The sequence below is a fragment of the Leuresthes tenuis genome, unplaced genomic scaffold (assembly GCF_036924035.1).
Source record: "Leuresthes tenuis unplaced genomic scaffold, fLeuTen1.0.hap1 SCAF_6, whole genome shotgun sequence".
Lineage (NCBI taxonomy): Eukaryota > Metazoa > Chordata > Actinopteri > Atheriniformes > Atherinopsidae > Leuresthes > Leuresthes tenuis.
Genome location: NW_027325360.1, coordinates 13,559,879 through 13,572,687, shown reverse-complemented (window position 1 = coordinate 13,572,687; position 12,809 = coordinate 13,559,879). Strand labels below are relative to the sequence as shown.

The following is a 12,809-nucleotide window of genomic DNA, read 5'->3' as shown; positions in this document are numbered from 1 at the left end:
CCGCCTTTGCGTGATGACGCATTTTTTGCCTTGTTGGAAGGTGGTTTCGGAAGGAAGCGCTGTGACTGTAGACGATAGCAGAAGAGAGAAGCTGAGTAGAGACCAAAAGATTTTCGGACACACTCACTCGAATTCAATTTTGGCTCCTGTCATCAAGCGGTAAGAAAATGCACATGTAGATATTCTTCGTGAATGCTTGTTAGTATGTGTGATGGCACGAGGGACCACGCCCTCAATAGATTATAATAATAATACGATTATTGGAATAACGTTAAGAGCAGACGTCGATGCTGGCCTTTAAGACGTTTCCTGTCTCCTACAGTATTAGACTTGCTCACGTTGCAGCATCTATTAAGGTAATGAAATTAAAGGCTCACAAACATTTTTTTCTCATGCCTTGCGAACATTTTTTCTCATGCCTTAAGTTTTTTTTTTTTCGTTTACTTTTAACGCCACACTGCAATACAATATTATAGTCTAAACACAGTACAGACGCCCTGCATCTGGTCGGCTTATATGTGTGTGCTTTTGTAATATTTTCAATTTTAGCTTTCTTTTGCGAGTCCATGGTTATACATCTTATTTGTTTTGACACTTGATACTGCATTCAGAACCCGTGACAAGGATGTGGGGGCGGAGCTCGTTAAAGGATGAGGTCATGATGGATTGTAGTGGTGACGCAACACCGAGGGTGTTTATGGATATGGATATGTGTTATCAGTCGTTGTAGTAGACGTAATATCAGTTCTGTTTCATCCCATCAGAACAGATCAATTTAAATGTTTGCAGCTAACTGATCGGGATTTTCTGCACATGCCCCTGAAGCCTCCACGTGGAGCCAAAGACAACTATTGCAGTATCTCGTGAAAGGGATCGTTTATCCTTTTGTCCCGCCACATGGTAGTAGTAGCGTGGCTGTTATAACAGCAATTGCACCAGTGAAAAACGGCACCTGGGCTTGATATCTAAAATATAATGATTTTTTTTTTGGGTTCGAATGCTGCACATTTGTTAGAATGTAAAGTCGGTTATTGCATGGCGATATCAGCTTTGTAAGTCAAGCATTAGGGATTCACTGGTCACTTTGATAAAATGGAATTTCGAAATGATTTAATGACTCAATGAAATTGGTAATTGTTTGCATCCCTCGTCAACATCAGTCTTACTTTTTTAATTTCCTATTAACAACATCCAAAGTGACATCTGGAAATGCTTGTTTTGTCCTATCAGCAGTTCTAAAACCCAAAGATACTGCTTCTAATCTACAGCTATATATGTATGTATTATTTTTTTTACAAAAAAAAAGCCTTATACCTAATTGAATTGATTGCTAAATTTTCAATTACGTTTTCAAACTGCCACTACCAGGACACCCAACACTCATTTAACAGTGTTGTTTTGCTTGCATGATATCAGCATATCATCTTCATATAAAGTTAGAGAAGATGCCATCGTAGGCAAAAGTGTGACGTTCTGTGGTCTTTCTGCTGTTTTGCGTAGATGTCAGTCGCTGCGGACCTTCCAGACATGGATGGAGCAGATCTGTTAGGGCTGCTGTTCCAGGGCGGAGAAGATGGATCCACTGAGGCCTTTTTTCCTGAAGCGAATGGGCTCATCGAATCCTGGCTGTCTGAACAAGATGTAAGGCTTATTCCCAGAGCAGGAGAATCATTCTTGAAGGAAGCTGCTTAGAATGCTGTCCATCACCTCATCTAACCATGTTCTTCATTTATAAAAGTCTCAAAGTGTAGCTATTGTGATTTACTTTTTACAATATCCATTCTTATTTGGCCTTAGTGTTTTCTTGTGGTTTTCAGAAGCTAACCGTCTTCGTCTTTCAGATGCTGACCGGTATGGATACGGAAGATTTTCTGTCCAGCTTGCTAGATGGCGAGGACAACATGGAAGCAATCTGTCCGTCTCATTCTCCATTGGGGAGCGACAGCGGCATTTCTGATGACAGCAGCACAGGGGCTGGAAATGGAAATCTTCCAGGATGCCCGAGTCCTGAGGGCAGTGACAGCGAGGTTGTGCCCAGTCCCAGCTACTCTCAGCCCAGCCCGGTGCACTCCGATCCTGCTCTGACCTTTGGAGAGCTGCAAATGGAGAACTTCGAGGCCTTAACCGTCCAAGCAGATCACAGCTACTCTCTGCTACAGAGTGGAGCCGGAGACATGGACATGCTGCAGAGCGTTAGGGCAGAGAAGCCAGATACAGATGTCTTCATTGATCTTGGTATTTGTTGTCAAAGAACTCTAAAATATGTAAATCAAATTATTTTAGAGTTTAGAATTTTTTTTGTAGTTTACCCAGCATGACTAGAAGCTCAGAAAATCAGATTAAGTTTGTTTTAATGAGTAATTTTCTTGTGGCAGATGATCTAGTGAGTGACGCAATGGAGGAGGACATCACCAGTGAGCTGCCATGTACTTTGGCGATAGAGGATTCAACACAGCCAAACAAAGCGGATGAGGTCAGTTTTTTCCTGCTCCCGTAACCAAACCAAGTAGACTGCAAGTGGCTGAGCTGTCTGGCGTGTATTATTCCCAAGTTGGTGTCCGATGCACGATATTTCCGTTATTTTGAAAACGCAGAAAAGGTAACTTTTTTGTTTTGTTTTGTTTTTGCTCCATCTAGTTCCAGTTTAAAGAGATTGTTCTCACTGACGAGGAGAAGCGGCTTTTGGCAAAAGAGGGAGTTACCATTCCTACACAAATGCCTCTCACAAAGGTAACTTTCAGGTTACGTCTGTATTTACTTGAGCTGAGGGGGTTCATCACTAACACAGAGCTGCACTGTAAGCACTGGACTGAATCCATAACAATACTGAACACTGAAAATTTAAGACACCAGTGGGTATAATAACAACAATAATAGTTTTTTTTTCAAGACTGTTTCATGCACTTCTGTCAACAATCTGGTGAAAGCCTTCTCTACTCTGTGTAACAGGCTGAGGAGAGGACTTTGAAGAGGGTCAGGAGGAAGATCCGCAACAAGCAGTCTGCTCAGGAGAGCCGCAAGAAGAAGAAAGTGTATGTTGATGGACTAGAAAACAGGTGAGAATGAGGTAGTTTATACAAATAAGAGACTAATGATTCCTATTTGATGTTTACTTATGCAGAAATAGTTATTCCTTATATTTGTAGTTTGATGTAGAGCAAATAATAGCAACTGACTTTTCCTTCTGGAAGTAGGCAAGGATCAACATTCAGTCATAAAAAAGAACATTTTGAACAGTTATTTATCAGAATAGTTGCTGGTTGGTTCTCTTACAACTGAACTGTTACAGCTTAATTCCCCTGATGTGTTTTTAGCAGCGCAGTCATTTATACTTGAGAGGTTGTCGCTAATCAATCAAAGGAAAAGCTAAAAAAAAAGACAGAAACCTGAAAGGAGATCTTGAAGAGCTGGCCGATAATAGGGCCTGTGCAGCGCCTGCATGGACTTACTGATTGTCTTAAAATGATTTGATTCGTTAGATATGTGCAAGTCTGAATAAACGCACTAATTGTTCAATGTCTATGCCAGGGTTGCCATCTGCACCGCACACAACCTGGAACTACAGAAGAAAGTCCAGATGCTTCAGAAACAGAACATGTAAGAGGTCTTGCACCATTTCTGCACCAAAAGAAGCGTGTTTAACCTTTTTTTTTCTTTTAAACCCGGGTACACCACCTAAAACAATCCCATTAAAGCCCTCCGCGTTGAATGCAGTAGTGGGTTTGCTGTCATTACGACAACATAAGGGATGACGTTACACTGCATCCTGCAGACTGTGTTTCTGATTACTACAACTCTGAAATAATGGGGTTAGTTTCTACTTTTGACTGGAGCGCGAACTGGAGCAGAGCTTTATAAGGTCTGTGCTTAGGGAGACCGCTAGCCGTGCGTTTCTGTACAGAAAATGCGAGCTGTACAGCTCTATTTTCGTTATCCAAGCCATGGCATTCTCAGAGAAAAAGACATTTAAATGCATAAGACTGCAGAGTGAGATGTTGACAGGTGTTGGCGTGTTTCTTAACTATTGTAAAAAGGACTTTTGCATTCTACTGTGTTCATGTGTAATAACACTTAAGGTGAAGTTCAAAAACTGACATTTTTTCCTGCTGGTTCTTATAGATCCTTGATAGAGCAACTGAGGAAACTTCAGTCTATAGTGAAGATGTCGACTTTGAAGGCCAGCACAACCAGCACTTGTGTCATGGTAAATATCTTTGGCTAAATGAGCTTCTTTGTGTGCTCGTACTGACTGTCTCAGCTCTTTTTCCCACAGTATTTTTCCTCATTTTTTTCTTCGGTTTTGGCCTCCAGGTGTTCTTGCTGTCTTTCTGTCTCATCATCTTCCCATCGGTCAATCCATTTGGTCGAAACACCGAACAAAAAGAGATCTACACACCGTCCTCCAGTAAGTTTTGTCAGACCAGAAAAGGTTTTCTTTCATACAGAACTGTTTTTTTGTACCTGTTGTTTTCTAATAATGTCATTTGCCTGTGCACATGCAGTCATCTCCCGGACCTTGCGCTCAGTGCCTCAAGAAAGTACAGATGTCGTATATTCCCTCCAGACTGAGGAGGATGAGCATGTCATAATGTCCCTACCAGTGGAGAACACCAAAGCCATGTTTGTGGGCGGTCAGAAAAATCACACCCCTGACTATCAGAGGGTGGAACAACCCGACTCGGAAACAGGCGTCAACAGCAACTCCTCAGCAGATTTCCCCATTCCTGCTCAGGCAGCAGAGCTGAAGCCGGGAACAGCAGGCGCCGTAGGGCCCTTACAGGAAGGATCCATTGATACTGTAGTAGCGGCCGCTGTGGCATACGAAGTCCCAGGATCCAAGGATAACTGGATAGATCGAAGCCCGCCATCAGTCATTTTACAACAGCACCGCTCTGATGAGATGTAGTCAGGACATTTTGATCAAAATAACCAGCAGAGGGAGCCATATTTCTAATGGTATCAGAGGGAACTTGAAATTTAGGAGAAAAAAAAAAAAAAGAGGAAGGGAAAGTATAATATTATTTATCCACATATAGGATCCACCTGTTTTCCACTGCTTTTCCTAAATAAGAACAGTCTTCTTATTTAGTTCAGTTACTTTATTTGCACTTTGCACTAAATTCATTGCTCCAGAGGGAATACAAAATCTGGCTAGAGATTCACATTTCTGCAGTGTAAACTACTGTATTTAAAGATCAGGCCAGTACAACCGTGAAGTGTGCGTCCGCTTTGCTGGAGGACACATGCCACTGATGTAGTTTGGAGGGTTCTTGCCTGGTCGTACAACATGGTTCAGATGACCGAAACTAGTAAATTAGATTTTTGACAGAAAGGGAACATTTACAATGAACTGGTGGAAGTTTTTCTCCAAGAATACAACTTGATGGTATTCTGAATCAATCATCTGATTTTGGGGGGGGGGGGGTTTATTTCACTGATTGCCTCCAGCAGACGTTGACATGCTCCCCAAAATCTTGATTTACACAGCCATAGTAAATTATTACGAAAACAAGAAGCTCGGTGGTTTGTACTGCAAACTTGTCAGCAGCGTATATTGCATTGTAGAAGGTAGGCTGCTTTACTCCCATTAAGCTTGAACAAAGTGGTTGTTTGACCCTTGTATGTAACGCTTAAGCCATTGCAGGACATTTGGCCACGTAGAAGACTTGTAAAATTTGTTAGTATTTCCCTTGTAACAAGGGTATCCATGCTCCTTTTAATTTTGGAATGCTTTGTTTTTATGTTGTACAGTAAAGCAAGACACGAAAATAGATCAAGAAAAACCTGTCCAGCCCTTGACTTTAATATTGTCAGATAACCCCAATCTACTTCTGCAAAGCTTTTCCAGTTCATGGGATTGCTCTCTTCTTTATAAATGTCTAAAAATACTTTAGCACCCGTGTGTTAAGAGTAAGGGGTTTTGGTATATTTGCTCCGTAAACTGTTTTGCAGTAAAGTATACCCAAAAATGTAATGACCTGTTTTGCCAGTGAAGCATTTTGTTATTATTTTTTTTGTGTGTGTGTATTCCTTTTGTTACTGTCAGTAATAAATTATACCCAAATTGTATTGAAACTACTTTGTAATAATTGACAGGCAGTGAGATTTTCGATGTTAATCGTGTCAAACAAATGCACTCACATTTGACATAGTCCATGAATAAAATGTAAATACATTGAATGATTGTTACTCTTTATGTACATATGATCTCTTTATGTATAAGACATGTCTGGATATATATAATAAACCTTTTTTATCTATACAACAACAAAACGGTTGTTTTGATTATCCAATTTACTGCACCTGCACTGGGTAATTGTAATAATTCACACCTTTAATCATTCCTGTTACCTACCCGGAAAAATCCTTATCAAATTGTGCAGCAATGTTTTACTGCTACTCTAGAAATGTCTCTGTTGCAGATAAATGACTGAGCTCACCTAAGCTTACCAGTAAGAAACGTCTCGAACTGTGTGCTGCACCTTTCATCATTACTGTGTGAGTCATGTGCTTAACTCAAACTCAGAGCTATTTCTAATTTAGGCTGTTCTCCAACGGGATTTTCACTGCCCGTCTGGGATTTCCCCAAAGCCAAAGCTTACAGCTGCCAGACCTGTTTTTGATTATCTGACCAGTGATACAGAGATGGAGGTCTATGTGTACGTGTGAATCCATTCGTGTGACTAATTCTGCAAGTCTTACTAAAAAGTTAAAGAGGACAGGGCTTTTCGTTTGGTTTTGTTATTCTTTTTTGTTGTTGTTTTTGTTGGGGAGGGTGTGGGGGAGTAAGCTTTCACTTGTTCTCATTTCCCCTCAGTGACTCGAGAGCAACAGACTTATTTGTCTGACCTTTGCAGTAACCTCAGCGGTGGAGGGGACGGCATACAGGCTGGGAGATGAATCACAAGTGTGAGGTTGGAGTCATGAGTCATGAGCTCAAACAACGTGTTGAGACTAGTCTCTCAGTGGGGGAAAGTTCGCGCTCGGAATGACCACCTGATGGTGCTGTCAGTCCAGAGTTGTACTTCAGCTGTGCTCAGCGCAGCTCCGGAGATATTGTGGATCAGGGGGGAAAGTCATTCAATTGTTATGTAGGCAAGCTCATTTGCATTAAAATAAATGTCAAACTGCACGACTCGTTATTTGACTCATCATTTAACAAGAAAAGCGTGAAGTGAACAAGCTTTAATGGAGAGCAACATTCCTACAATTCAGTAGGGGCGAAGTGGAGATACAAATATTAATCATGACTTATTTTTTTGTTTTCTTTCATACTATGACACACTACATATTTGCTTAGTCTGCGATAGACATGATTTTCAAGTTTGGGCAGGACCAGCCAGCCGAAGCATAAACACAGCCTCCAGCATCTGTCTGGAAAAGCGAAAGATGTTGAATGTAAACATATGCTTATAGCACAGACTAGATAAATTGGTTTGAAAAGGCCACTGTCCGCGGCACGTGTCGCTTTCCGGGAGGGACCCGCGCACATCTGCCGAGCATCTGCCAGGGGGTACTGAATGGATTGTGGCACTGAAGAGAGTTGGGCGCACAAAGGGCGCATGCACGCACACACGTAACACTCGCGTCTATTTGCGCAGTGGAAGGACTGGGGGCAGGTGGAGGACGCACTGAGTTTCCTTTGTGTCCAGGGGGACACAACACGCGCCGAACCAGGGCGGCAATTAAGCACTCCGCTTCAATGAAGGAAAAAAAATAGTGACGTACGACCGGTCACAAGCTGTTTGGTCACTCCTCCAAAACATGTCAAGAACTCCTGCCTTATTGGGGTCAGGACAGGCTTGTCGTTTTCTCTCGCGGGACAGTTCTGTAACTGCCTGGCAGAGTGTAAACACAAGTTGGGTAACGGGATAGAGAGCACGCGCGTGCACACACACCAAGCTGTTTATTGAGGCCAAAGGAAGGCTGGACAGGGAAAGTTCGCTGTATAAAACTTCCCAGCGTGTCCCCGCTCTGGGAAAGTCCACAAATTGAAAGACTGTTCCAGTGTTTATCGTGGAGGAGATCAATCTTCGTTACTAATTCCACTCTCAGCTATTCCCCCGCAAAAAAAAAAGATCCGTCAGTTTCCCAGTACTTAATTTGGATCTGATATGTGTTGAATGTTCTGAAATGTATTGTGCTTCGCCCCATTGTGTTGTATCTGTCACAGAAAAACATCATCTGGTGCATAACAATTATATAACCCACAAACAGCAGGGATCCTAGGAGATACAGTGTAAATAACATGTTGGGTTTTCAACAATCAATATGATACATTGCACACGATAATACTAAGGGAACATCTTGGATGTCTGCAATATGATGTAGGTATGTTTGGTCTTCATATTAGACAAATAACAGCTTGGGGGTTAATGCAGCCACATTGATTCGTGCCTCACTGCAACAGTAATTTGACAAGTATTTGCAATGACTACGAAAGTCCACCGTAAGCAGGACGTTTCTGCACATTGAGGTGATGTTGGATGTTGACAAGATAAGGGAGAAACTGGAGGTGGGTGGGGGGGATTTCTTGAAATTTCGCCCCACGTGGGGTTATCACAACAGTTCGCACTAAACCGTCCGGGGACTTTTGCTTTCCTTAGACCGGCTGCTCGGAGCCAATGGTAGAAGGCAGGAGCGGAAAAGACCGCCCCTTGCCGAGAAACGACGCAAGCTTGCTATAAAGCCACCCACCGCCTGCTCAGAGCTCAGAATAACACAGGAGACTACATAGAAACCTACACGATCTTTTCTCGTTCGCTGCAAAATCCCGACCGTGCTTGGATTATAACTATGACTCTGGAAGAGATCTGTGGACAAAAGAACACAATGGAAAACACTGACAGGTAAATATCTCATGCATCAATACAACAGTTTAGGCTCTTGGGCTACTGCTTTATTGCTCTTTCTTTGAAAACGTACTCAGCGTCCTGATCATTTGTGTTCTTCTTTGTTAAGGGTGCAAAGTGCAGGCACAGCCCTAGAGGAGCTGCTGGTCGCTGCTAAGAAGCAGGACTATCTGACAGTTGGAGTTTATGAGTCCGCTAAAGTCATGAATGTGTAAGTATTGTACTTCATGAACTGTCTAATTACATTTGATCAGTGAAACATTTCGGGCAAGCGCATGGAAGGATATCCACTGATCACCTTTCTCGTCTTTTCCATAGTGACCCAGACAGCGTGGCTTTCTGCGTCCTCGCCACCGATGAGGAGTACGAGTGTGACATTGCGCTTCAGATTCACTTCACCCTCATCCAGGCTTTCTGTTTCGACAACGATATCAACGTGGTGCGCGTAAATGACATCGAGCGCCTGGCCGACCTCGTGGGTACAGACGAGACCGGCGAGCCCAAGGACGCGCATTGCATTCTTGTCACGGTACGTTCCCAGGAGCTGGCAGCTAGTGAATCATGCATGCATCACTCTTTGGTCCTCTACATATCCTGCCATTTGTTACATCATGCGTGCACGACTCTAAATGTCTCTCTCATTTCTATTTCAGAGCCCCAGTGCAACCCCCTGGAAAGACCCTGCTCTAGACAAACTGAGCCTGTTCTGCGAGGAAAGACGCAGTGCATATGACTGGGTGCCTACCATCACACTTCCAGAGCGCTGAGGTGACATCCCCTTGAAGATACTTCACATGATGATGAAGAAGATGATAAAAGAAAGACAAGGAGCTGAGCTTCAGCTGGGGAGGTCAAGCCTTTCTGCTTCACTTGTCTGGATTAAGAGGCTGTGACTGCAACCCCTCCTGCAAGAGCACACCCTTCCAGTGCATTCTGGGTCAGCATGTTGGTTTTGGATGACCCTGTGGAAGGGTTGAAGTTCAGAGGTCAAGTGTTGCTTGGGTCAAGTAGACACAAAATGTGATGGACACTGAGAAGATGTTGGACTGTGCTCCATGGTGAATTAAGTAGCGATCCTGTGATTGCCTCAGATAACAGGCACATGGGGAGCTGAGCATTCAAGGGCACAGAGAAAGATACAGTGGACTTGTGAAAGTGTGGAGGCTGGACTGAATCTCGTCACAGTGGAACAAGTCAAAGGGTGGTTGTAAAGAGAGCATATGAAAGTGTCTAAATGGACTTTGCTTTTTGCTTTTTGAGTGCAGCCATCCGGATGTTCTTGGGATAAGCAGACACCCTGCTTACAAATCCTGATTTGAGCTGCAACTATACCTGTGACACTGTTTCATGGACTATTATTTTTACTTTGAAAAATGCAGACAGAATGATGCAATATACATTTGAATTGTACCAATTTGAAATATTTTGTGAATAAAACATTTGGAATCAAACTCTTCCTCCCTTCTCAGAAGTTTGCTTTCTTGCATGCATTAAGCTCATTCACATACCATTTGCATGATTGTATCCTAATGTGAGCTCAGATGCAGCAGAATGTGGGAACAAGTAGATTACACAGAATGTAGATGAATCAGGAAGTGTTGCACAATTGGTTACTACACAACGAAAAAGTAAAGGGTAAAATGTGGGTGGCAGGAAAGCAAAGATGAAAGTGATTGGGCTGCTTAGAAAGAGATATTTAAGAAAACAGAGAGCACAAGAGCTACAGTATGGATGAAACTTGTGTGTTTTTCTGAGACAATAACCTTTTACCATTCATAGAACAGCAGCCCTATGTGCAAAGCTGCTGAGGTTAGAGTAGAGACTGAGACTTGGGGTGGGGTGGGTGTGGGGTCTTTTGTTTGTACAATGACAGCTGGATCTAATAATTCCAAGTGGGAACGAAAGAGTGTAATTTATTAGTGCCCAGATTCTTCCTTTGTTGTGTACCACTAAACAAAGTGTAATAGCAGATATTGCACTGTTGTAAAATCTACAATGTGCATATTACAATAATAATAATACTACTAATAAAAAAAAGACGTAGGTAAGCAAGAAAAAGAAAAACATGGTTATATGGTTGAATTGTGTACGTTCCTGCAGGCGCACAACCACGTACACGTCATAGAAAAGGAGCAGGAATTGGAGTAAGTTGTAAGAGAATGAGGGTCATCAGTGGCATTTAAAGGGAAGTATGTGAGTGTTGCGGTCGGCTCAGAGCCGAGGCTGTCAGTAATGGGTGGCCCACATCAAAGAGATAGCATACTTCAGATGAATTCGTCAAGATTTTCTTGACAAGGCACCTTAAACCGACCCCTGGTCAAAACCTCACAAGAGCATACAGGTGCATATAAGTGTGAATCAACACCTGTTTGTGCACACTTGCACATGTAAGAGCTCACAGCCATGCACAGCACACACAGCCAAAGGGGGACGTTACTCTGCTGAGGCTGATGGCGGGTAATTACGCGGTGTTCTAAGAACAGAGGAAGCTTCACTTTGGCAGAATTACATAAAAATGCAACCTGTAGACTTGCAATAAAGGGAATTTCCACTTGCTGCACTTATCTGTTTGGAAAACCAGAAATGCTGACTAAACCTATAGTTTTTATTACATGGGTTGTCAAAAGTGGAGATTGGTATTTAACAGTCTTGTGGCACTCTGATAAGAAAAACAGATAGTCTGTCTTTACTAGTCATCTATGGTGATGCATTTGGATCGCTGCCATGACTGAACATGAAACATTCCTGTGAGTGAAAGCTGAAATATAAAGTCTTAAAAAAAAATTACCTGCAAAAGTCCCATCAACAGCATGGATTATGATGAATTCACAAAATGGAACCTGAAACAGAATATTTTCATTTTGCATGTTTCCAGAAGAAGCAAAATCATTCAGGAATATTTGTGAGAACAGGTCAGTGTCCTTTAGACAGCCTCCTTTTGTTTTCTGCATCAAGAAAACAGACAAAAGAAAAAAGACGCAGCCATAGTAGCTGCTTTTCTCTTGACCTGATTTAGGGGAGGGAAATATAGCAATATTTAATGCCCCAGATAACGTCCATTTTGTCAAGAATGTAACTGTTGACAGTGCTGCAAGTAAACACAGAACTGGGTTAGTAGAGTTTGCAGCTGGCTAAACCATTGACCTAGTTTACATAAATGTTGCATAGATCGTCTTTGTGATGGATCAGATTTTTCTTTGTGTTCCCCAAGACCTGTCTGCATCTCTCAGGCCAACGTTATTTGCTATCGCAACCTCTATGGAAGGCTGAATAAAAACAACAATGCAGTTTTTATGTTGCATAAGTGTTGGTTGCAGGTGTACACAGAGGAGGAGAAGTAGGAGAGGAAAAAAACACCAGCTGTTGGAAAGGAACCCTCGCCTTGGTGCTGTTCGTATTGAGTTAACAAACATCTTTTCCCTCTGTTTGCTGTGGTGCCAAAGCCTGCAGCAACAGTCCAGACTGCTGAGGCAGCTGACTGTCTGCACGAAGTCTGAGCCAGAGATTTAGAGCTATGATAGACTGAAAGTGAAGGAGCGAGACTAGACAGATGTGTGCTGTGACTTAGAAACATTAGTGTTTTCAACTTTGGCACAGACGAGCGGTAAACAACTTATAGTACTTTCATGAGGCATTATTTTCATTTTCTTCCAATTGAACAGATAAATGGTCTTTCATTATTTTTCATGGGTCACAAAAGAAGATAATTTTCACTGTTTACTTCTGACAAGTGGGAAACACAAACACTGCTTGAATTGATAAAGGATATTTAAAAGGTCATTTATCTTGTCAATGATTATTTTTACACTTGTTGACCTCCTTGTTGTGCCAGTGCAGCGTAACCAATGTGTGAAAGGAGTTTGTGATAACTGCTTTGCAACCCTACAACACAGCACTCAAGATGCTGATTCCAGCATCAAACTGAAAGACAGATGCACCAGTATTGATCTTCTTACC

General features: G+C 42.3%; 2 protein-coding genes across 2 annotated transcripts; both read left to right on the top strand.

Annotated features, from left to right (window-relative positions):
• Positions 1-24: 24 nt before the first annotated feature.
• creb3l3l (cAMP responsive element binding protein 3-like 3 like) lies at positions 25-6,273 on the top strand. Its single transcript, XM_072387720.1, has 10 exons — positions 25-159; positions 1,501-1,641; positions 1,842-2,235; positions 2,376-2,473; positions 2,638-2,730; positions 2,950-3,056; positions 3,529-3,597; positions 4,120-4,204; positions 4,312-4,405; positions 4,503-6,273. The coding sequence occupies exons 2-10, from the start codon at positions 1,501-1,503 to the stop codon at positions 4,904-4,906; spliced, it is 1,485 nt and encodes a 494-aa protein (XP_072243821.1). The 5' UTR covers positions 25-159; the 3' UTR covers positions 4,907-6,273.
• Positions 6,274-8,719: 2,446 nt separating this feature from the next.
• gadd45ga (growth arrest and DNA-damage-inducible, gamma a) lies at positions 8,720-10,303 on the top strand. The gene is made up of 4 exons (XM_072387719.1): positions 8,720-8,849; positions 8,962-9,063; positions 9,171-9,381; positions 9,506-10,303. Exons 1-4 carry the CDS (start codon positions 8,797-8,799, stop codon positions 9,617-9,619), a joined length of 480 nt encoding a protein of 159 aa, XP_072243820.1. The 5' UTR covers positions 8,720-8,796; the 3' UTR covers positions 9,620-10,303.
• The last annotated feature ends 2,506 nt before the right edge of the window (positions 10,304-12,809 follow it).